Source organism: Episyrphus balteatus, chromosome 2 (assembly GCF_945859705.1).
Source record: "Episyrphus balteatus chromosome 2, idEpiBalt1.1, whole genome shotgun sequence".
Lineage (NCBI taxonomy): Eukaryota > Metazoa > Arthropoda > Insecta > Diptera > Syrphidae > Episyrphus > Episyrphus balteatus.
The window spans coordinates 95,172,681-95,196,150 of NC_079135.1; the positions used below are offsets into that span (position 1 = coordinate 95,172,681).

Below are 23,470 nucleotides of genomic sequence, written 5' to 3' on the forward strand. Positions count from 1 at the left end.
GAACTAAAACGGCCTAACCCACATTTTCAAAAAAATCAAACTGAGTACACAGATCGAACCGCAATAAAACAATTTATAATATAAAAATACATTCCCATTAATTTATATTAAATAGAGTTAAAATTAGAGCCAAAAACTTTTGTCACGCTAGTGGACGCCATTTTGGCCTCGGCGACAAAATTCCCTAAATCATTTATAACAAATGTAGTTTCGGAATAAAAAAAATATCAGACCTTAGCCCAAAAGTATAGCCAACACTCCTAACTAAAAAAAATTACAAACTAAAAATTAAATAATATTTTTTTATAACTTTTACAAGCCAACAAAAAAGAAACCCTGAAAATATGATTTTCTTTAAACTCGTTTTTCTCAAAACGAAATTTTGTGGGTTAGGCCGTTTTGGCGCTGAGCGCCTCAATTATTACTTACCGTTAATTTTGCTCTTAAGTCCTTAGGTTAGAATAAAACATAGATTTTCAATGTTAAAATTTTGTTTTATTTAAATGTCTGAGCTTGAATTAGTAAATATTTTTTTATTTTTTTTTATTTTTAAGAAACATATTTTAAAAAAAAATGTTCAGAATCAATTACTATTTTTGAAAAGAATTTTTTTGTATTATTATTTTCCTCTGCTATACTGCTGTCATAAATATGTTGCATATACTTTGTATATGATATACTTTGTATATGGACATTTTACTTTGTTGATTGATGCTTAAAGCTAAGAAAAAAGAAAATTAGAATAGAAAAAATATTAAAGTAGAGTTTTTTTTAATTTTGTTATGAATAACAAAGTGCCATAGAACAAACGAACAATCACTTGATGTGTGCTTTTTGCTTTTTTTTTTTAACTTTGGATGAAATATGCCTTAAGTGCTCCATATATATTTTAAACATAAATTCATTAATTTGTTGTGCTGAAATAATGTGCTTTAATTATTTTAATTGTATAAGGGAGATATATTATTATTGACAAGATAATCATAATCACAAAAGATACATTCAGTTATATACTCGGATACAAATATCCATTTATCCATTAATATATAGGCTCCTTTAACTCATTATATGTTTGAAAGGAGTAAATTACGCCATACATTAATTACTTTTTGCTGTGCAGAGTGTTCGGCTTTAAAAATTACTGATTTTCTTAAAAATATTGTTAAGAAAACATAATTAGATTAATAGTCAATTTTTAAAATTTTCTTACATACTAGGATAATTATCACACTCTCATTTGTTTTAGATAACTTTGATATGCTTCTCATAAAAAAAAAACGAACCGAATAGCTATTAAATTAGAATTTAAACGGACTTCGTTGATACTTAACTAACGTATAACGAAAATCTGTATTTAATATAAAATAACAGAAAAAGCATATTTAAATAAAAATCAAATATTTATTAATTTTATGTTCAATTTTATTTTTGAAGAATTAGGACATTCGTGTTTCCAATTCTGCAAACATGTTGTTTAGTTTTAAGCTCTGTAAACAAAATAAATTTATTGATTGTCTATCAGTCTCTCATCAAAAACGAATTGTTTTTAAGCCTAGATAGTATTGCCAATAACTAACGAGAGTGTGTGCATGTAAGCAGCAAATATAATATGAATCAAAGTTAAAACTATCATAAAATTTCTTGATGATAAGCGGAATGTCCTACGGCTTTATGAATGATATTAAGCAATTTTTGCTTTAAAGCGTTTTGACTTAATGTGGGATTTTAATCATGGTACCAAAAATTCTTAATCTTTAATTAAAATCAATAAAAAAAAAATGTAAAAACAAAATCAAAACTTGCGTAACTAATGACAGAAAAAATGCGGTGAGAGCTTTCATAAGAACTTAGCGAAGTATATCAAAAACAAAACAAAATAAATATAAGCAAAATCATAATGTAGTTTAACACATCTAAAAAGTTATAAGAATATGAGGAACTAAGTAGGTAATTTTTAAACTTTTCCCGCAGGAAAATAATACATAATTTGTATTTATTGGACTAGCATATGCTCTGCTTTAATGGGACATAAGTTCCAAATTGAATTTGACTCTTCTTCCCAATCTTGTAAGTCTAAAAAATAATTTTTGCATATTATGGCAAGAAAATTGAATATAAAAAAGTTTTTTTTTTTAAATTTGTAATGGAAGGCAAATGAATTTGAAAAAGAATGATTTTGTAAACACCTGCTTAACATACTTTTTAAGAAAAAAAAAATCCAAACCGTTGGAGTTGTTATCAAACAAAAAAATATTTTTTTTAAACAATTATAATTAATTTTCGAATAAAAATGGTATCTTTTAACTAAGACCATAAATTCAATAGAAACAAATTTCGAATTTTTTTCCTTATTAATTTTTAAAATCCAAAAACCTTGTGGTTTCAAGTTTACTTCTAAGTTCTACCTGAAAATGTTTAAGGGGGGAAATCCCTCTGGAATTTTTTATTTTTGCATTATTTTTTTTTGCGTAATAAATTTATTTATCAACCGAAGAAACTATTTTCAGTGGTCTTAGCCTTAAATGAAGCCTCAAAAGTGCCTAGATAGTCTTGAAACCAATGCGCTCCGAACCTGCCATAGTACGAAAACGAAAACTTTAAACGCATTTTTTTCAAAACTAGTTTTTTTCCGAGCCGTGCAATGTAACTCAAAAACTAATGAAGCTATCGACTTGAAATTTGAAGCAAATTACTCCTTAACTTATTGGCCACAACATGAACCTAAAAGTTGAATAAAATTTGTACAGTAAATATTTTTTTTAACTACTTCTTTGTAAAAAAAAAACATGGTTTTTTTCGTTTTTTTGATTTCTAATTTTTATTTTTCATTTAAAAAAAAAATAAATTTAGGTTCATGCAATGCGTACTAATATCATCTAACGGAAAAAATTTCCTTTTTGATTTAAGATGATTTCCTGGACCTGTGCATTGCACGGCGTAAACTAGAGGCGTCAACTTTGAAAGGCTCCAGAGCAGCCATTTTGTTATTTTTTCATTTCAAAAAAAAATTTTCAATACTTAAATGTCAGTAATATCTTTAGTGGAGTAACTAAAGCTCAAAAATTGGCAATATTTTTTTTCAAACGTCGGTAATTAAAAATACTTTAAAGTCTATAGATTAAAAATTGCCGGTGTTGCCGTTTTAATTTTTTAAACTTCATTGAAGATTTTTGTGAACAAAAACAAATTTTTTTCAGAATTTTTTCTTAAATTTCATAAATTAATTGATGCCAAAAGATTGTCTAGGAAATTCAAGGAAAAAAAAATATATGGGAGTGAGAGACAATCTTCCATAGTTCAAGCGATAGATGCAATTTTCTTATTAATTGACTTCAAACACAAAAAAAAAATATTTGAACACAACGGCAACACCTACAATATTCAAATATACATTTTTTAAAAGCTATAAGCTTAGTCATATACCTATGTAAAATTAAAATTAAGTTAATTGAATGAACGGTTTTTGAAAGAATAGTAATTGAACTCAGATTTTTGAAAAAAAAAATTATTGAAAAAATTTTAACATGTCGTTTTTTAAACTTGGTCGTAATATAAAATGCATTTATTTTCAAATTTTTTTGGCCGTATTTATTATGATTTCAAATTATAAAAGGAAATGTCAATATGTATTACGGTTTATGAAAAAAATTAAAAAGTATTTCATTTTCGAAGAACTTTTTTCAATAAAAGTTTTGAAAAAAAATGTAACTTATTTTTTTTTTAAAGTTCAACATCTAAACATAAAATTATTTTTTATTCATTTAATAACCCTTACTATTGAAAGTTAAATAGCAAAAATTTAAAGTTCCTATTTACCACAGTCTTTGAGAAAATTAATTATTTCAATGCAAAAATTCAGTTTTAATAAAAAAAAACCATTGAAATTGAAGTAATTTTTCATTTTTTTTTTTCAAAAGTGTGATATATTTTACCTTTGTTTGCTTCGAAATTCAACTGATAATATTTATGGCCAAAAATTTTTTTTAAATAAATTCATATTTTATGAGAAAAAGTTTGGAAAAAAGTCATTTTAAATTTTTCTAATAACATTTTTTTTTTTAATTCTGAGTTTGAGGACCATTTTTTCAAAAAGTTTTGATTAAATTTAGTGGATTTAAATTTAAGAGATAAGAATGAGCTTCTGGCTTTTTAAAAATGTGTTTTAAAATATTGTAGGTGTTGCCGTTGTTTTCAAAATATTTTTTTTGTTGCTGAGGTCAGAATGTTAGAAAATTGCATTTATCGCTTAAACGATGGAAGATTGTCCCTTATGCCTTTTATATATTTTCCTTAAATAACCTAGAGAATCTTTTGCTATCATTTGTTTTATGAAATTTAAGCAAAAAAAAAGTTTAAATGAGAGAAAGATATGAAGATCTTAAGTCAATTTTATAACTTTTCGAAATATTGTTCAAATTAAGAAATCCAGACTCAAAAACAATGCGTAAAATAATAACAAAAAAAAATTGACTTACATATATTAAACCTGAATAGATATCCAAAAATTTGTATCTCCTTACTGTGTCAAGAGTAAAAAAATCTACTTTAAAGTAAAAAAATGTTTTTGTTCCAAAAAGTGTATTTTCTCATGAATCTCGTTTACCCATCACCATAACCATCCCAAAATTTTACTTACTTGTTCAGCATCAAAGATCAATTCTTCTTAACCAAAAGCCATTCCACCGAAAAATATTACCACTTCCACAATCCCATATCTATTTGTGTAAAACTCCGTCTTCAGATATGGAGTCAGAAATGAAATGGAAACAAATATTCGGAAAAAAGCGAATCAGGACTCGGTTTTACCGACAACTTAAGGAATCTCCTGGTGCTCATTAAGATAAACAAAATTGGTAGGACATGATATTTTAACTTTAATAAATCTATTTTTTTTTTTTAACTTTTTTTTAGTTTAAAGTGCTTTTTGTTTTTTATAGATATGCAGAATTCCATTTAAGCCTCCTAATCCTAAGCGATTCCATGACAGTAATACAAACAAAAAATATTGTTATTGTGTTTCAATTAAGTGACGAAGAATGAAGCAAATATCAATGTATGAAACATGAAAATATTAATAATAATAAGTTTGTTAGTCACAAATGAAAAAAATTAGTAAAATATTTTGTATGCAAAATAATTTGACATCCTAATTGGAATGTATAACAAAACGTTTTTTCAATTTATTTTATACATTCTAATTAGAGAGGTACAGGAATTATTTTGGGTGGGTAGAGGTACAAAATATTTTATTTTCACTTAGGTATTTTTCATCTAATTTAAATCAAACCAACACTAAATTTTATTAAATAAATTGTCAGTCACTTTGATGTTTGAAAGTGATTTACTGACCGCACTTAACATAGGTAACAACTTTGCAAGTATTCGATTTTGAATTCATTTGGTCTCTCTCTCATAGGACTTATTATTCTCAAAATCGGTGCAAAATATTTTTTTTTTTTTAATTAGAAAACAAATTTACAGACAAAACAAAACAAACTCAGTGCAATTTTATGTGGGATAAAATATGAATTGTGTATTTTTTTTTCTTCTTTTTTTTTTTTTAATAATAAAACTTAAATAAATTTAATAATAAATTAACACATCATCGTCAACGGATGAATTTTTAGCTCACTTGATTTCGTTTTTTATCAATTTCCGAAGAGTACAATCTCCGGCTTCTAATTTGTCAAGTATTTCAATGACATCCTTGCAATATTTATCTCTAGCCAAATAATCATCTTCACTGTATTCATCGTTGATGCGTTGAATGCGCCAGATGACATTTAATTTCGCCTCAATTAAGACATAATTCGATGGTGGACAGAACCTTGGACAAATGTTATCAATAAAATGTATCATATCATGGACGGAACAACTGTTTATTTTATTGTGAATTGCATTAAGGGTAAAGTCCTGATATTTGCCCATTTTGGCATGTGACGATACAACTCCGCATTTGATACATTTCCAGTCTGGTTGCATGCCGGTTGTGTGTACGGGAATTGTCCATCCTTTGCAGTTAGGTTCGCGACAGTATAAAGCAGCTAGATAGGTTTCGTTTTCCTGGAATATTAAATTTGAATAAATTAATAAATTATTTAATTTATGTTCATGTACATTTAATTATATATGAAATGAGCATTTTTTTAAATAAAAACTTAAAAACTAGAAAGTTACCACAATTAGTAATTGGAAATTGCGGCTTTAAGGAACGACATTGAAAGAAAAAATACATTATTTTAAATTCGGTTGTTGTTTTTTGTATTTTCTATTTTGATTACCAACTTAAACGTCATATTTTATTATTTTGTTTGTATCTCTCTTTAATTATTGCGTCAGTCTTTATTCAATGGGATGAATAAATTTTAAAAAAAATAATTTAATGTGCATACCTAATTTCAGGTATGATACCTAATGGTTTTATTTTTGTAGTTCTACTTTCATAATAGTGTCATACGCAATTCAATTTTGTAAACGTAAACAAGATATCGAACTTTATACTAGATTAAGAACGGCAATTTTTTAAGTGTTTTGGCGATTACGTAGATCGTTTATTTGACGAACATGTCATACAATCGTCAAGGTAAATCGTTTTACGTGTTCCTTAGGGTTGGTATTGGTTTTGTTTTTTTTTTTTAAGGTTCTAATCAAAACTATTCAATCATGGAGAAATCATAAAACTAGTTTTTCTTCTGTGCGTGCGTTTGTGCAAACCTACATTTTTACACATTTTCACTATCATTAAGAGTGGAAGATTTCTCTTCTAATTTGGCACAGATTTTTCTCATCAATTTCTGAAATTGTTTTTTTTTTTTTTTGCTTATCTCGCGTAGAACGGATTTTCACAAATAGAGTAATTCCATGTGAAAAGAATTTAGGAAAAATACCTATGTCATAAAATCTTTTTTTTTTTTTTTTTTTTTTTGTATTTGTATTTTTATTGTAGCTGAAATTGTAACATATTTTCTTTTCTTAAATCTATATTGCACAGTTTACAGAGATATGGTATAACTCTACCTTACTACTGAAAAATAATAACATTTTTATTACAATTATCACAGAATTATACAAATTACAAGAAAGAAGGAAAAGCTACATGAAAAACCTTCCTATTAACGTATCGCTTTGTTAAGATGAGAAGAGAAGGGGAGCTTAGGACTAAAAAGTACCTAATTTCAAACACTGGCTTTACAAACAAATAAATAATTTAACAGTTAATAAATAAATAACATAGATGAGAGAACAAAAAGTAATAAATAAATAAATAACAACTTAACATGTAATCAATAATTACAAAAATAAATAAATAAATAAATGAACAAATAAATAAATAAATAAATAAGTAATTAAATTAATAAATAAATAAATAAATAAATAAATGGACAGATAAATGAATAAATAAACAAATAAATAAATAAGTAAATAAATAAATAAAACAATCAATAAATATATAAATAAATAAGTAAATGAATGAATAAATAAATAAATAAATAGATAAATATCACAGAATTTTTATAAGCTATAAAGTTTTTTTTTTTTTGTACATTTTGTATATTTTGCATTTTTAATTTTTTTTTTGTATTTGTGTTTTTTTTTTTTTTTTTTTAATTTTTTATATTTTGACCTTTTTTTTGTGTTTTTTTTTTTTTTTTGATATTTCTTACTCAGCCAAGTTTGAAATCAAATAATTTTCAGATAAGCTACAAGAAACATTATATCGTTCGTATAGGTAATTAATTCTTGCCGGAATGCGATCGATTTTGGCTAATGTGTGAAGATTGTCGGTGGAATAATGCCAGGGCAGATTTAGCATCATTTTTAGAATTTTGTTTTGTACTCTTTGCAATTTATTTATGTGGGTTCTAGCGCAATTACCCCAAACAGGAGAACCATACAGCATTATGCTTTGAAAAATTACTTTAAAAATGATAAGCTTGTTATCAAAACTGAGTTTTGATTTCCTATTAATGAAAGGATAAAGCATTTTTATGGCAATATTAACTTTATTGATTGTTTCCTGTATGTGGTATCCAAAAGTGAGTGTTTTGTCTAAGTGTACTCCTAGATACTTAACACTAGATTTCCACTCTGTTAATACACCATCTATCTGGATTCCGTTACTGGGTAAGAAACAAGGTTTTCTTTTCCGAGTGAAAAGAACCGCTTGAGTCTTTCCAGCATTAATTTTGATTTTCCAGTCATTGCAATAGTTTTGCACAATATTAAGAGCAGATTGCAAGTTGGTTTCAATATTAAAACCGACTGAATCTGACGAGTACAAGCAAGTATCATCTGCAAAAATTGCTGACCTACAATTTGTAAATTTAGGAAAGTCGTAAGTATATATGATATATAAAAAAGGACCAAGGACTGATCCTTGAGGTACACCTGCAACGATTGTTTTCAGGTCAGAAAAGCAGTTGTTAACAGACACTTTAAATGCTCTATCGAGTAAAAATGAATAAATAATTTTTATAAGAAGGAGTGGGAAATTAAGCACTAGAAGTTTATGAATCAAACCCTCATGCCACACTGTGTCGAATGCTTTTTCAATATCCAAAAGTACCATTCCAGTACTTTTCCCTGATTGTAGGTCGCACTTAATATCCTTCGATATACGGTGAACTTGGTGAACCGTGCTATGGTGGGTCCTGAACCCGAATTGTTCCACTGGAAGAACATTATGCGTGTTTAAATGTGTAACAACTTTGTTTTTAATTAACTTTTCTAGGCATTTGCTAACAGAGCTAAGTAAGCTTATGGGCCTATAGCTGTTTGGTGTTGATGGATTTTTTCCCGGTTTTTGGATGGGAATAATTTTTGCTATTTTCCATTGATTAGGGAAGTAACCTATTTTAAAACACGCAGCAAAAACCACTCGTAGAAACTTGACCCCCATTTTCGGAAGATTTTTTAAAACTGAATTTTTCAAACCATCTAAGCCCGGAGACTTAGATTTTTTTAAATTTCTCAGCACATCTTTAACATCTTCAAATGATACTAAATCATCATCAACATGAGTTTGTTCAGACCTAACAAATGTTACTGATTGATCTACAGCAGCTTCGATAGAACTACTACTTGTAAGATTGTTAGATAATATATTGTTTGTCGAAAAAGCATGTGCTAAGGCGTTTGCTTTATCGTTATTAGTTAAAAATGTCGAGGTCCCAGTTTTAAGCGCTGGAATCTGACAGTTCTTTTTTTTTATGACCTTAACCAAGTTCCAAAACGGTTTGCTACCTTTATCTAAAGTTTGCAGTTTTTTATTCCAAGCTTTATTTTTGTATTCAGCTGTAGAAGATTTGATTAAATTGTTCAGTATTTTAGTTTCTGTTAGGTAAGTTTCATCTCTAGTCCTCATCCATAATGATCTGTACCTGTTTCTCACTTTAATAATTTCCACTATGTTGGAGGGTAGTGAATTTGAGTTTTCAATAAAACGTTTTTTTTTAGGTACAGACTGTGCTACGCTTTCCAACGCAGCACTTGTGAAATAATCTACCGCCTCATTAATGTCCTCACAAGAAACTTGATTAAGATTTATTAATGAAGAATTTTCTAACTTCGCTCCAATCTTTTTTTTAATTCTACCCCAGTTAGCATTTTTGTAGTCAAAAATCAAATTTTCATTCTCTATAGGTGCCCTATTAACGCTACACATAACCGGAAGATGATTTGAGCTTAGATCATTAATGGTAAAGGGCTGGCTAAAAAGCTCAGGCATATTTGTTAAAAACAAGTCAATGGTTGAAGGATTAGTTCTTTCATTTGGAGGTATACATGTAGGACTAGGAGGGTATAAAATATCAAATGGATGCCTTGAATTGATATCAGAAAGTATATTTCCCCATGCATTGGCTCTAACACATCCCCAATTCCTGTGCCTACAGTTGAGATCTCCCCCAACCAAGTACACTTCGTTTAAAGCGACAAATTTACGCAAGTCATTTTTAAAATCATACCTTTTTCTTACAGAAGTGTTACCACCGGGAAAGTAAACTGAAAAAATTTTTATTGAGCTACCATTAGAAAATTCTATTTCAATTCCAATATTTTCAATCACCCTTGTATTAATAATTGGAAGTAATTTATGTTTAATTGTTCTTTTAATAACAATGGCAACACCGCCTCCCCTTCTCTCCTCTCTATCTAAGCGATAACATTTATAATGGTTGTTTGAAATGTTTACATTTTTATCTAGCCATGTTTCATTTACAAGGCCTACATCAATCTTATACTTGCTTAAGAAAGCAAAAAATTCTATAGATTTATTTCGAATGCCTCTAGCATTCCAACAGATTATATTTAAGCTAGAGTTAATCATTATTTACCTGAATATAAATACTTAATTGCTAACTGTGCAATACAATTGAATTGTTCTTGTTTAGAACTACATTGCCCAAGAAGGGTGATCATCTCTGCGGTGAGAGAATTAATTTCCTCCATAGAAAAGAGTACACCAGAGTTGTTGTTGTTGTTTGAGCTGCTAGCTTCAAAAAAACCGGTTTTGTTGACACTGCTTGGCCAAGCATTTGAATTGACATTCGCATTATTAGTTCTAATCGCCGCTGCTGCAGATGAAGACTTATTGCTCTTGCGAGTTTTAATGATAGGAAATTCATTGTTGTTTGTAGTGAATTGAAAAGATTGTTGTTCTGGTTGAATTTGTTTAGTCATTGCAATTGACTTATTCCTCAAAGATAGTTTTTCTCTTATGTTAGAGAAACTTTTACGACTTATGCAAACAGGATCAGAAGATTTGTGTGTTTCCATACAGTTTGCACATTTGATGTTTGATGACTTACATTCTTTTGTGTCATGATTCTCGGAACAGATACCACAGTGTGTTTTTATATGGCAATTTTTTTCACCATGACCATACATTTGACAATTGTAGCATTGTGTGATTTTGTTGCGCTGCCTCCGAGCAAAATCCCATCGAACTTGTGTTTTAAAGATCGCGCGATAGTTCTTTTTAAGTTCATTTAGTCTAATTGAACCTATATCTAGGTAAATTAGATAAAACACATCAACAAACTGATCATAGGTTTTTTTAATAATTTTCACATTAAGGCATTTGAGGCCAATGGAAATTAGTTCTTGTTTTAGTTCAGTCGTACTTAGTTCATGCAAACCATACAACATGACTTTGAATGACCTTTCTGATGGCAGATCATGAGTGTAATATTGCCAATTCTTTGTAGTTAACGAAGCACACACTTTTTGATGGGTTTCAAGGGATTCACAATTAAGTTTAATGCCTATAGACATTTTTTTAAGGCTGTAATTTTCGAGTTTCAGCTCTTTAAATAGATTATGCACATTTTGAATTGATTGTTGTAGCACGCATACCGAAGGAATTTTAGATTGTTTCTTAGAGATCGGCGGTGAAGCTACTTCATCATCGATTTCAATGTCTTTATCCGTGTCCGGATGGGTTTGTAGGGGTATCCAATATTTTGGATGCTTTTTGTTGGAAGAAGACATGGTGTCTTCACCATTGGTGGGGGGAGATTTTCTCTTAATTTTGATTTACTTTCTATACCGCACAGAGAGAAAGACGTTATAGTCGTTTAACGTGCCGATTGGTACTTTTTGTGTCATTTCCTTAGCTCAAAATAAAAATTACAATTTTTGAGAGGAAAAAATACCATGACCTTAAATTACATTATGTATCTTGTGACTTTGTATATAATTGAATAAATATTTTTTCAAAGTAACAAAAATTTAGTTCAAAAAGACCAAAAACCAGTACGTTTTGAATGTTCATATTTTATCCAAATTTAGCCGTATTGAATTTTTGTGACCATTTCAATGAAAAATAAAGTTTCTTCTTTTCTCCGTTTCATGTTCAATATCCATAAATAAATACTCATAGGATAAAAATGGACTATTTAGTAGAAACATTAAAAATGTCGTTTTTTCTCTTTTTTTAATAGTTTTTCTTAAGTTTTTTGCAATATTTGAATTTTAAAATATTTTAAAAGGATACATATCGATAATAAATTTAATTATCTACAAAAAATTACTCAATAAAAATTTTCAAATTCGGCTTGCTTTTCAAGTTATAGGCAAAAACTCAAAAAGTAACAGAAAAAGTCGAAAACATTGATCGTTACAAAAATCTTTGTCAGAAAAATTTTGTCATTAAAAATTCAAAACTATGAGGATTCGAAAGTATCAGTAATAAAGTTTTTTCTTGCAATAATTTTCTTTGAAAAATCGATTTTTTTTAAATATTTTAGTGCATTGCACTTAAACATCTGGAGTGACCCAGAAATGTTGTTCTAATGTTTCTTGCTTATTTACTCAACTTTCAGGAGCCGGCTTTTCTGTTCGAATAAGTCAATTTCAATTTTTTTTTTTTTTTCTTCAAAATTTGAATGATAAAATATATTTGTGTGCATGGTTTGAAAAAAATTGGTCCATCTTTTAATGAGATATGCGTAAAAAACCAAAATGTCAGTTTTCGCAAAAAAAAAAAAATGGCAATGCCATATTTCCACTACCTATCCAAATCTTTTGGAAAAACGCAATTTGATCAATATAAACACCAAATTTAATCAAAATCGTAAGAGCCGAAAAATTTAAATAACTCCAAAAATTTCTATGGGAGGTAAATTTTTTAAATGAGATATTAAAAAAAAAAAAACAACCGTGAAAATTACGAAGAAATCATCCGTGCCGAATTTCAAGAAAATTCGTCCACCCAGGCTGCAGATGGACGAACCGCCGACGGACAGACGCACCGACGACGCGACGCCCGCCATCCCGACGGATGTCATGATGAAAACCACTTCGTTGTTTTCAGTTCTTAGAACGAGTTTTCTGTTGACTAATTTTACCTTCAATTTGCAAAACTTTATGTATAAAGACTAAACAATTTATAATTTGAACTTTACGTTTTTTTTTTTGTAAATGAGTTTTTCAAAAACGATGTGTACGAAAAATTCAAAAACAATGTGTAAAATTACTCATATTTTTTTTTTAATTAAAAAGTTATTTTAATGTACATAATTCATTATTAAAATAGTATTTGACGTAGAGCTAGATTTTTTTATTAAAAAAAAAAATAAGATATAACAACAAATAATAAACAACAGCAATATCTTCGTAGAATCAGCAGATCTTAAAACTTAAAACTCACTAGTACATAGCAGGGCCCTATTTCATAAAACTATTAGTGTTGTACTTGTAGACTTGTAGTTACAAGCACAAATAAAGTATGGAGTTGTAGTTTTCTGTTTCATAAAAATTTTCATTTATTTGTAGTCTGGCGAATTCAAACTGTTTTGCTTCTAAAAAACTACAAGTGTAACTAGGAGTAACGAAAATAAACAAATAATAAACAAATATTCTAACTTTTTGTAGCAGCAGCGAGAGACGAAATATTATGATGAATATTTGTGAAATATTATATACATTATTGGCTTTAAAAGCTAAAAGCTTGATTTTTAAAGATTGGTTTTTGGTAGATTATGGTCTTAACATTTAGTTTAAATAATAGGCTATAGAAAAGTCTATGTTTCTTGAGAAAAAAAGATACAAACAATGAAATTGAGCTTTAAAAATGAATACCTAAGTGTTGTTTTGTTCGATTTTTGAATGGCAAAATGTTGTGAAATTACTTTGAACTAAAACATTGATGTACTAAACATTGCTTGGCAAAACACATCATCTATTGCAACTTTCGTCAAAAAAGCTTAAGCTCATAAATGAGCTAAATATTTATCTCTAAGTAAATTAATCTTTAAGGATAAATAACCAAATTTAATCATCAATATTTTTCCGCGTTAAAGCCTGGTACGCTGCTCGCACTAAATTTTAACTCCCATACAAATTATCGAAAAATTTTATCTGAGCTAAAATGGATCCCATACAATTTATCGATAACTTGTATGGGAATTTTATCTTAGGGGGTGGAAATCCCTGGGGACATTTTTGCACTTTTTGTTTAAAAAATTTTTTACAATAAAAAAAAACTATTTTCAGTGATTTAAGCGTTATATAAAGCATCAAAAGTTCCTAGATAGTCTTCAAAGCCATGCGCTCCAAATCTAATGCAGTAGGTAACGAAAAATTTAAACGCATTTTTCTCGAAACTTAATGAAACTATCGTAATTTAGTGCAAATTATTCGTTAATTCATTGCATTTATAAAATTAGGTATTGGTATTTTTTGGAAAGATCTGTAAGTTGTATGTTTCAGTTGTCCAAGCCTTGTAGTCTCTATGGTTAGGCTTTATGGAAATTCAAGTGCAATAACAACGCATTATTTTTAAGTAATTGAGATTTCATTTTTTTGTTGTCTAATGTTGGTAAAATATATAGACTAAAAATGATTGGCACCAACATGGATACTTCCTACTGTATCAAAAAGTTAAGTTCAAGTTGTTTCACTTATATCCTTTAAAACGCTAATAGCTACACTGGAAAGCTCCTATTTGGTGAGTGGTAATTGCAGGGAGATGAATACATACAGATTTGTAAGCCAAGACTATTTGTCATCAGACAAGGAAGATTGATTTTAGTGCCAACCACTTTTTTGGCATCATTCAAATTAAAAAGACAGCATAGTTATTTCACTTTAACTACCTAATGTCCTCCATTAAATGTCAACACAACTAGTACATTTTTTCTATCACTAACACCCACAAATTGGTGAAGATTCTTGATTATAATGCTGATCATTTAACTCATCTATAAAGCACATTCAAAGAGCAAATGACCCAAAATTAGACTCCATATTTTTCTTTATTAGTCTTTCTACTCTTGTAAGAAATTCGCTTGTAGTTACAAGTCTATCACTAATAAATTTTTGCGCAAATACTTTTATGAAACAGAAACATTCGCCTCATTTGTAAATTTGCTTGTAGTTACAAGTCTACGATACTTGAAGCTATAAATCTATTCGAATTATTTATGAAACAGAAATTTGCTGATAATTTACAAGCTACAAGTAAATTCACAAATAATTAATTATTAGTCTTGTAGTTTTATGAAATAGGGCCCAGGAATTACCTTTTATTTTCTTGCAGGTAATATGTATAATGGTTAATTCTGATAACTTCTCCTTGAGGAGTAATTTATGTTTTCCATTATGAAAATAAAAAGTACGCATACGCCATAGTGAACCGTGTTATTATAGCAAATTTTAATTCAAACAAAATTTATTAGCTTTATAAAAGCGTCTGTCTTTTTTTGTATGCTTATATGTTATTGCTATTAATTGCGTTTTTAATCCTTTGCATCAAGTTTGCTTGTCAGAAAAAAGTATGAAGCAAGGCCCGTTTGTTAAAAACTGGCTATACAAGTGTAACATTTTCAGCGAGAAATCTTTGCAATGTGCATGTTTATTTTTTTAATAATTTCAGTTAATGATGTATTTGTAGATTATTTCAATTGAAGAAAATTGCATAAAAGAAAAAATATTTTAAAAAATAGGTAAAAACACAAGTTAATATTATAAAAACACAAGGGTTATATAAATGTATTTAAAAAAAAAGTGTTCCCTATAAATCGCGACATGTCGCATGTGGTATGACCAAAGCGTTATCTGTCGTAATTTTTGTTTGCTTTTGTTAATTCACAAAAGTTAATTAACATTTGAACTGAACACTCTTGAACAATTTATTTTGAAAAGTAGGAGAGTTTGAAGAGAATTGTTTTGTTTTTAGAAAATAATTTTAAAAATGTTTATTTTTAATTAATTTTATTTATTTAACAACAAAAGGATTTTGCAGATTAAAAAAAGGCATGTGGTTCAGAGTTATTCAAAATATTTTTGTTTACCAATTAAAAGAACAAATAACTTGTTTAATCATAAGAGTTCGTATTAGATCGATTTAATAGTATACTGATTCTTTGATTTAATGAATCATATTGTTTTCTCTTTTTGTGTGGTTAATTCCGCATAAAAAAATAGTATTGGCTAGCATTTTTGGCCATTGAACTCAAAATGTTGCTTCTGTTCTGTTCAAAACTAAATAGTTTTCTGCTACCACGGCCACTGTTTGTGATAGGTAATCAAATAATTGAAAAAAATGTTATTTTATTTGTTTTTGTTTTTCTTTTAAAAATAAAACTGCATCAACTTTTGACCAAGAAAATCAAACTATACAAGAAAAAAACAAAAAACAACATCAATTTAAATCAATACTCTTACCCTCAAACAATAATTGGATTTAAAATAAAATTGTTGTTTCCCATTGCTTTTGTTATTTGCCTCTTGGTATTAAGTTTGCATTGTTGTGCTTTAAAGTATTTAAACTAAAGACTCAGCAACATTATTGGCATGCAAAATGAAGACAAATAAAATAAACGATTAATGGGTTCTACGTACGTATGCTTTTGCAGTTAAAATAAAAACCGTTATAAAATTTATGTTTGTAATTTTTTAATTTATGTAATTACATAAGGTTTATTATTTTGATAATGTTAAAAATTTTTGTATCCTTTCAGTTGTTTTAAAAGCATTAGTTTTCTTTACCTTTAAAGAGTGTTTAAAGTTATTTTTTCGAAAAAAAAGTGAAATTTTTCTAATCTAATAAAAAAAAGAATTTTTTTTTGGAAATTTTTCCTACAATTCAAATTCAAAAAAAAATTAATTAATTCATTTAATTTTTTTTTTTAATTTACCTACGTATGTCAAAAAAAATGTTTTTTCTTAATGTTTTCTTTTTTGCGAACTTTAATAAACATAATCATTTAGAATGATAAGAAATATCCATATAAAATCAGTCCAGCCTTCAACGAAATAACAGTAAATACCTAACCATAATGTCGGTTTCGGTAAAAATGACAACGCGCTCCGGATCTTCGAATTTTTTGAAAAAAAAATTTAAATGCAGTTTTGTTAAAATAGGTTAGGCAATCACTCAGACTAATGGTTGCCAACACAAAAACCACGTTTCATAGCTTTGGTGTTCATTGTTCATAGCTCTGGTTTTTCATAACTTTGGTTTTTTATAACTTCGGTTTTTCATATTTTTGACGCACATAACTAATATCATCGTTATACCAGTTGAGAGCTATATTCTCTTAGAGGTAGTGTCTAAAGAAACAATGTGTACATGGGTTGCCTGGTGACATCCTGTCTAGTTATAGTTTTGCCACGCTATTTTTTTTAGTTTTTTTCGACAACACCACCCTGCTTATATGGTAAGTCTTAGAGATGTACAAAAAATATTTTGTCAAAGAAAATTAAATTAAAAATTTGAATATCCAGGATTTTTAGAAATTTGAAATTTTAGTAGGGTAAACTGAGGTGAATTTAGAAAAGGTCAAAAAGCTATTTGCTTAACATAAAATGGTTCGATAGATATTTTTAATATACATTATGTATAAGAGTCAAACATAAAACAAAAAATTTTAAGAATCTGCAACTGGAGATACACTGAGGGAAAAAACAACTTAAAATCAACGAAAACCAGGTTGATTCAACTATTTTTCGGAATGATTTTGCGTTGAAGACGAAAATTTTAAAATCAAAGTAGAACATCGTTATTTTAAAGTGGTTTACCGTTATAAAACATCTTTAAATCAAAGTTGTTTCAACTTTAAAAAAAGCATCAATTTATTAAAAATTATTGAAAAAATGGGCAGCAGCTGGGGATCGAACCTACAACTCTTGGGTTACTAGGCGAATGCTTTACCAACGTGCTATCTCACTGTTGAAAATAAGAGTGATAAAATGCAACAAAAGCTAAAGTCCGAGAAAAATAAAAAAATGTCTTACGTCATCAGTGTATGGACGATTAAAAGTGAAAACCGTGAAATTCAATGTTTGAAAAATCACTTATTAGAGAACCAAAACAAAATAACTTGACACTTATCTTGACACGCAACTTAGTAACTTAATATTTTCCACTTCTTTGTTTGTTTTTTAGAAAAAAAAACAGATTTTGACATTTCAATACTTACACTGTTTAAAAAAAAAAAAAAAAACGAAATTTTAAAATACTTTTCTCGTGACCTGATACCTACATTTTGTAGGACATATTGAATATATCAAAACTGCATACCTTTATCTTCAAAATACCTCCAAAATCTAGATTAATGAAAAAAAAAAACAATTTTTAAGCCTCCATTGTTTATATAATGTTCATTTCCTTTTTGCAGGATGGCCAAGTTATATCAAATTTGGTTTTATTGGATCAGATATTAAAAAATATCTCTAAATCATTTATAATATGAGTACAAAATTTTCAGTTGTTGTAGGTATTTTTAAATGCAATAAAACATGTGCAATACATTGCTTATATTCTTGTATCAATCCTTCTGCATTCAATCCAAAATCGAAATTAATTGTATATTAAGCACTTACCAACGATGCAAACTTCATGCACTTAAAGTACCCAATTGACTTCTTTTTTTAAATGCTTAGCAAGCTCACTTATATGTTGGGAAGCTTACAAAAAAAAAAAAAAAAAAAAATAGTTTATTTTTATAATAGGGACACAAAATCAGATCTGTCATCTGTGCAGTGCGGCGGCGGCCCTGCACATGAAACGCTTATTAGCTCCGTCTAATCTATGTAAATTTAATGTGAAATCTTTAAAATTGTTGTGGAAAGAATTTTTCAATTGTCAATCAGTTTGTTCTTCTATTAATAGATTTATGTATAATGCAACGTGAAAATAAGTGGAAATATGAGTTTTGAGTATTATATGATAATGCAAGGGCTACCATATTCTTAGCCCTATACATTCCTTAAAAATGATGATAGTATTTTGAATACTTTTAGTAGTCGGTTGGCATATACATATGTAAAATAAAATATGGATGATTGGACTTAAATGAATACGTTATGAGGAATTGATTAATGATGTTTTTATAGGGTTACCAACACTTACGTGAATTTAAAGGACAATAAAACTAAGTCCATATATAAACACTCTTAGAACCCGTTTTTTTAAATGCAGGATACATTCTGAATTAGTAAACCATGCAAACATTTACCCAGAATTAACTCATCAAATTTTATGAATAAACACTCTAAGAACAAAAAAACACCGGAAGAAAAAATTACTGAAAAAATGCGTTTCCAAAAAATATTTGAGTTATATAAATTGGTCAAAAAAGTTTTATGTTCACTAAAATCAAGTAAAAAAAGAGACCTCAAATACGAATATGTAGATGTAGATCATGGGCGACAAAACCAATTCTTGTTAAAATTTACTTGCAATAAATAGGTTCATATCAAGATTAGTATTCGTAAAAGAAAGGATTGACATTACTTAATGTCTGTCTATCTGCAGCTTAAACTAGTGAACCAATTTGCTTTAAACGTGGTAGTTAAGAGTCTTAGGGAAACTGATATTTTTTTAAGACCAAAATTAGCGGTTCTTGACACATGACGAAAATGGAAAATATTGTCTTTCACAAAAACAGCGCCAGAGATTTTGAATACAAAAAAAAAAAAAAATACTCTGATTTCCACCTGTAGAATATCCTACTTTTGAAAAAAAAAAATATTTTTTTGAAGTGTAATTAACGGTACTTTCAACGAACTGCTTTATCTTATTCAAACCTTTTTTGTTATCAAATTAACCTATTTCGAGTAAAATTTTTGTACAGAAACTTGAAGCTTTTTAAGCAGACAAATTTTTGAGTTTTAGTCTTCCTACCAAATCTGTCCAAAATTATTTGAACAGACAAATTTTATATATGTATGTGGGTATATGCCCTCAAAACTTTTAAACTACTTATTCTTATTTTATCGTTTTATTATTTCCTGGTTATTGGCTTTACGACGTCGCAATAAATTAAATATGGTGCCGTATAAGGACATAAAACTTTAATTTACAATCATGCCGTGATAGGTTTCAAATGAAAGGACTTTAAAAGCATATTTCAAATACATACAAAAAATTAAGCTATTGCGTGCAGTTTTTTAAAACTTTAATAGCTGGCGATTGCGGTTAGAAAATAGAAGTTAAATTCGGTGACACAGACCATTTAACATAATTTTAACTCAATGCTACTAAAACTTATTTCAACAAGAATATACTCGTAATCCCGAAGGATTGCTGAAAAATAAACCTAAACCATGCTTCAATTCTTACGGAACTTTTTTTCTATGAAAAAAATTCACTTTAAGCGAAAAAATATAGACACTTTTTTTCTCATTTATAAGTTCTTGAGTCAAACTCTAGGATAGCATAGCACACCTTCAAAATGATAGATTTCAAGGACAAGTCCGAAAGGAAAATAAAAACTATAACGGGTAAAATAATTCCTAGTGAAATTTATTTATAAGGTATGTCCAAAACTAAGAAGTTTCAGGAGAAATAAGAAGCCATCGTTGAATGCTTTTTCCATGCTTCCACATTTTCTATAGCATTTCCTGGAATTCAACGAAAAAATAAAGAACAGTTATAAAAAAAAAACAACACTCTCGCCATCAAACTTTTTCAGTAAAACACTTTAAGATACAAAAAAAAAACGTTGCTTATTTTAAATTCAATGCAAAAAAAATGTCCTTATAATTTATTGAACAGTAGGTATAGTAAAGTATATCCTTGACATGAATTCCACAAGGGTTATAATTTAAAACTACTGCATTTTTTATACCCAGCGCATCCCTTTTATAAAAAAATAAAATAAAAAATAAAACATGTATAAAATCTGCATATATAGCTACAGCCATAAAAAGTATCCCATCCACACGTACGTTTTACTTAAAATAAAAAAAAAAGCAAAAAGAAAAACCACTCACAGTTGGATCCTTGCATCGACGACATTCACAAATAAAGTGTTTTGTCATCTTTAGAAATACCCTCCTCATCGGATTGCCCCACAAAATTTTCGTATACGTTGTCGTTATTTCGCCACCTTTCGGAATAAATTTAGCCGCTCTAACAATTGCCAAACTGCCATCTTCAAAATAATGACACGCATTCGGGGTGCATTCATGATTCATAACCGCTGTCAATGGGAACAAACCACGCAATAGTATTTCATACCCATCGACTTTTTTCGGTGCCTCAAAGGCATTCGTATTTAGAACACCAACAACTTTTAACAAAAAGTCAAGTACTTTCTTGTCCGTTGGAAAATTTTTAAAACCCTCAGCAGCTCGACTAATTTCCCTGCGATAACCTTGGTCGATATTTGATTGCATAGCAAAAATCAAATCCTTTTGATCCTTGCTAACAAAAAAACTCCTTGCCGCTGTAAGTATCCTTAAAGTCATTGGGCTAACGCCACCCACATCGAGGGGTTGCCATTCTCGAAACAGCTCACATTCAGGCTTGTGAGCCTCCGACTCTGCACACTTTTCACACACCGGCAGAGTACAGCCTTTGGGACAGAGAAAGTCAGCGACATCGAGTAACTTACAGCACGCAACACAAGTATTCAATGCGGAGCCTTTTCTGGCAGTTGGACCCATGACGACGGCACGTTCCCTAAATAACAATTCACCCTTGTCGATATCCCGCAAGGCAAATACACCACGACCGGCTACCGGGGACCAATCCACCTTCCAGTTTGGCTCTTCGGTTTGTAGGTCGCCGAGATGAATATTGACCAAACGGGCCAGTTTCGTTGCGGACATTTTTTTGTATAATAATTTTAAATAACGGGGTCTTTGTAAAAAAAAAAAAAAATGCCAACAACAACAACAATAACGACAAACTACTGTCAATTGTCACAAAACCGCGACCAATCGAATCGAATTTACACCGTCGACTGGCCTAAGGGATACTCGCTGGTCATTATTTTCATTTTCTATACAACAACGGGGAAGTGAGTACAGGGACACAATGTTTGGTTCGGTCTTTCGGTCGGTCGGTCGATGGGAGGGGGTAGAAGGAGACAGGGGCGGTTATATGGGGAAAGCTTAAATAACATTAATTTATGCCACGCTTGACGATGGTTGGAGATGCTTAAGGAAAAAAGGGGGTTTCAGTTCGATTTTTCATTTTGTTGCACTTCAGAGTGTGGCAATATTATTATGCACCATGATGATGCGATGGTGTGTGGTTTCTTGTTTCTCTTATTTTTTTTTTTTTTTTTGCTCTATTTGTATATTATTTCATTGGTGCATGTTATTTTAGACTTTGACGTGCAACAGGTTGCATATTTATGCAGAAAATAAAAAAAAAAAAAAATGAAAATACAGACTGCAACACATCATCATCGCATGCACGCAAACAGAGAGATGGATTATATTCGTCTCTTTATGTACAAGCAATGGGGTAGCTATACACAGAGAAATATAAACCAAAGTGCAAAAGAAAAGAGTCGCATGTCAAAAAACGTGGAAGCTATTATTTGAGTTAGAAATTTCAAAAAAATTGCTGATGGTGGTGGTAGTTGAAATGAGTGAAGAGAATATTGTTGTTGAAGATTTTCTTTTGCACGAGATAGAAAATGTCCTTAAAATGTGTGTTTCAAAGAATCCCATGGGTCCTTGTGGAGTTTATACTTTCACTTTAATGAGATGTCATGGAGTACATTCGGATATCTTGAAAGTATATCGTTGAATACACAATTGAACATTTTGAGGCTTTTACTTATTCACAATGGTGCTGCAATGGGATGCACCAAAGCAATGTCCTTGGAAATGGTATTGAAACTTTTTGCATTGAACGAAGTTTGCTTTGCTTCTGGGTGTGTGAAGTGTGATACAGTCATAACTAAAGTAGGTAGGTACATCTGTCCTTAAGGGTGGTAAAAACACGTGAGGATAATTCTTTTTGGATTTATTCATTGACCAAACTTTAAGTGAGTATAATTTGTACTTCTTCTGCTATTATAATTACGACAGCTTCGCTTTCTCCTAGCATTTTGTTGCGTCCGAAATCGAATTCTTGATGATATGTAAATCCTTCTCATATCACTCTATTATCCAATTCTAACATTCAAAACAAATTTTCCCAGGTATGTCCTTTGAAATCCTTGACCGATCTCATAATACTCATAATATTGGAATGATTCGCGCCAAGTACTTAACGTATAAAATAAGGGTGGGTCCCGAATAACTTCAACAGTTTAAAAAATAAAAATCCTTTTTCTTTCGTTTCAAGCTATGAACCAATTTTCCTTCAAATTTGAAAATAGCGATAGTTAAGCTGGGGTTGACTAAGAATGATGTAAGTTTTCGGAATTTTTTCCACTGAAATGTCTTTGCGTTTATAATGCACACAATTTCATAGCCTAAACGGGTGAAGATTTTCTTCAGTTTTTTTTTTTTTTACAGATGCCCTGTAAAATATTTTTAAAGTATTGCAATTTTAAAATTCTGATATCAAAACTAAAGTTTTAACACGGTATATCTTTTGATGTAAATTTTTACTTTCTCTCAATTTACTTGTTTAATTTTAATGAATATTTTTTAATACAAAAAAGCTTTTACCATTAATAAACTAAAACAAATCAAAAATAAAAAAAAGTTAGTTTGTTGATTGGTTGACTTTGTTGGTGCTGATTACTACGAAATGACTCACCAACTTTATTCATAT

General features: G+C 29.2%; 1 protein-coding gene across 3 annotated transcripts in view; it reads right to left on the reverse strand.

Annotated features, from left to right (window-relative positions):
* Positions 1–547: 547 nt before the first annotated feature.
* The window catches only part of LOC129908992 (SET domain-containing protein SmydA-8), a 37,257-nt gene continuing 14,334 nt past the window's right edge, over positions 548–23,470 (reverse strand). The window contains exons 1-3 of one of the 3 annotated variants that reach the window (XM_055985869.1): positions 20,722–21,596; positions 5,633–6,063; positions 548–721 (exon numbers count right to left, since the gene is read on the reverse strand). In XM_055985869.1, the coding sequence (XP_055841844.1) occupies positions 697–721; positions 5,633–6,063; positions 20,722–21,561 (1,296 nt within the window). In that variant the 5' untranslated portion in view covers positions 21,562–21,596 and the 3' untranslated portion in view covers positions 548–696. Of the gene's footprint in view, positions 722–5,628; positions 6,064–20,721; positions 21,597–23,470 lie in introns of those variants that run through there. The other 2 variants (XM_055985868.1, XM_055985870.1) reach the window with 2 other exon arrangements.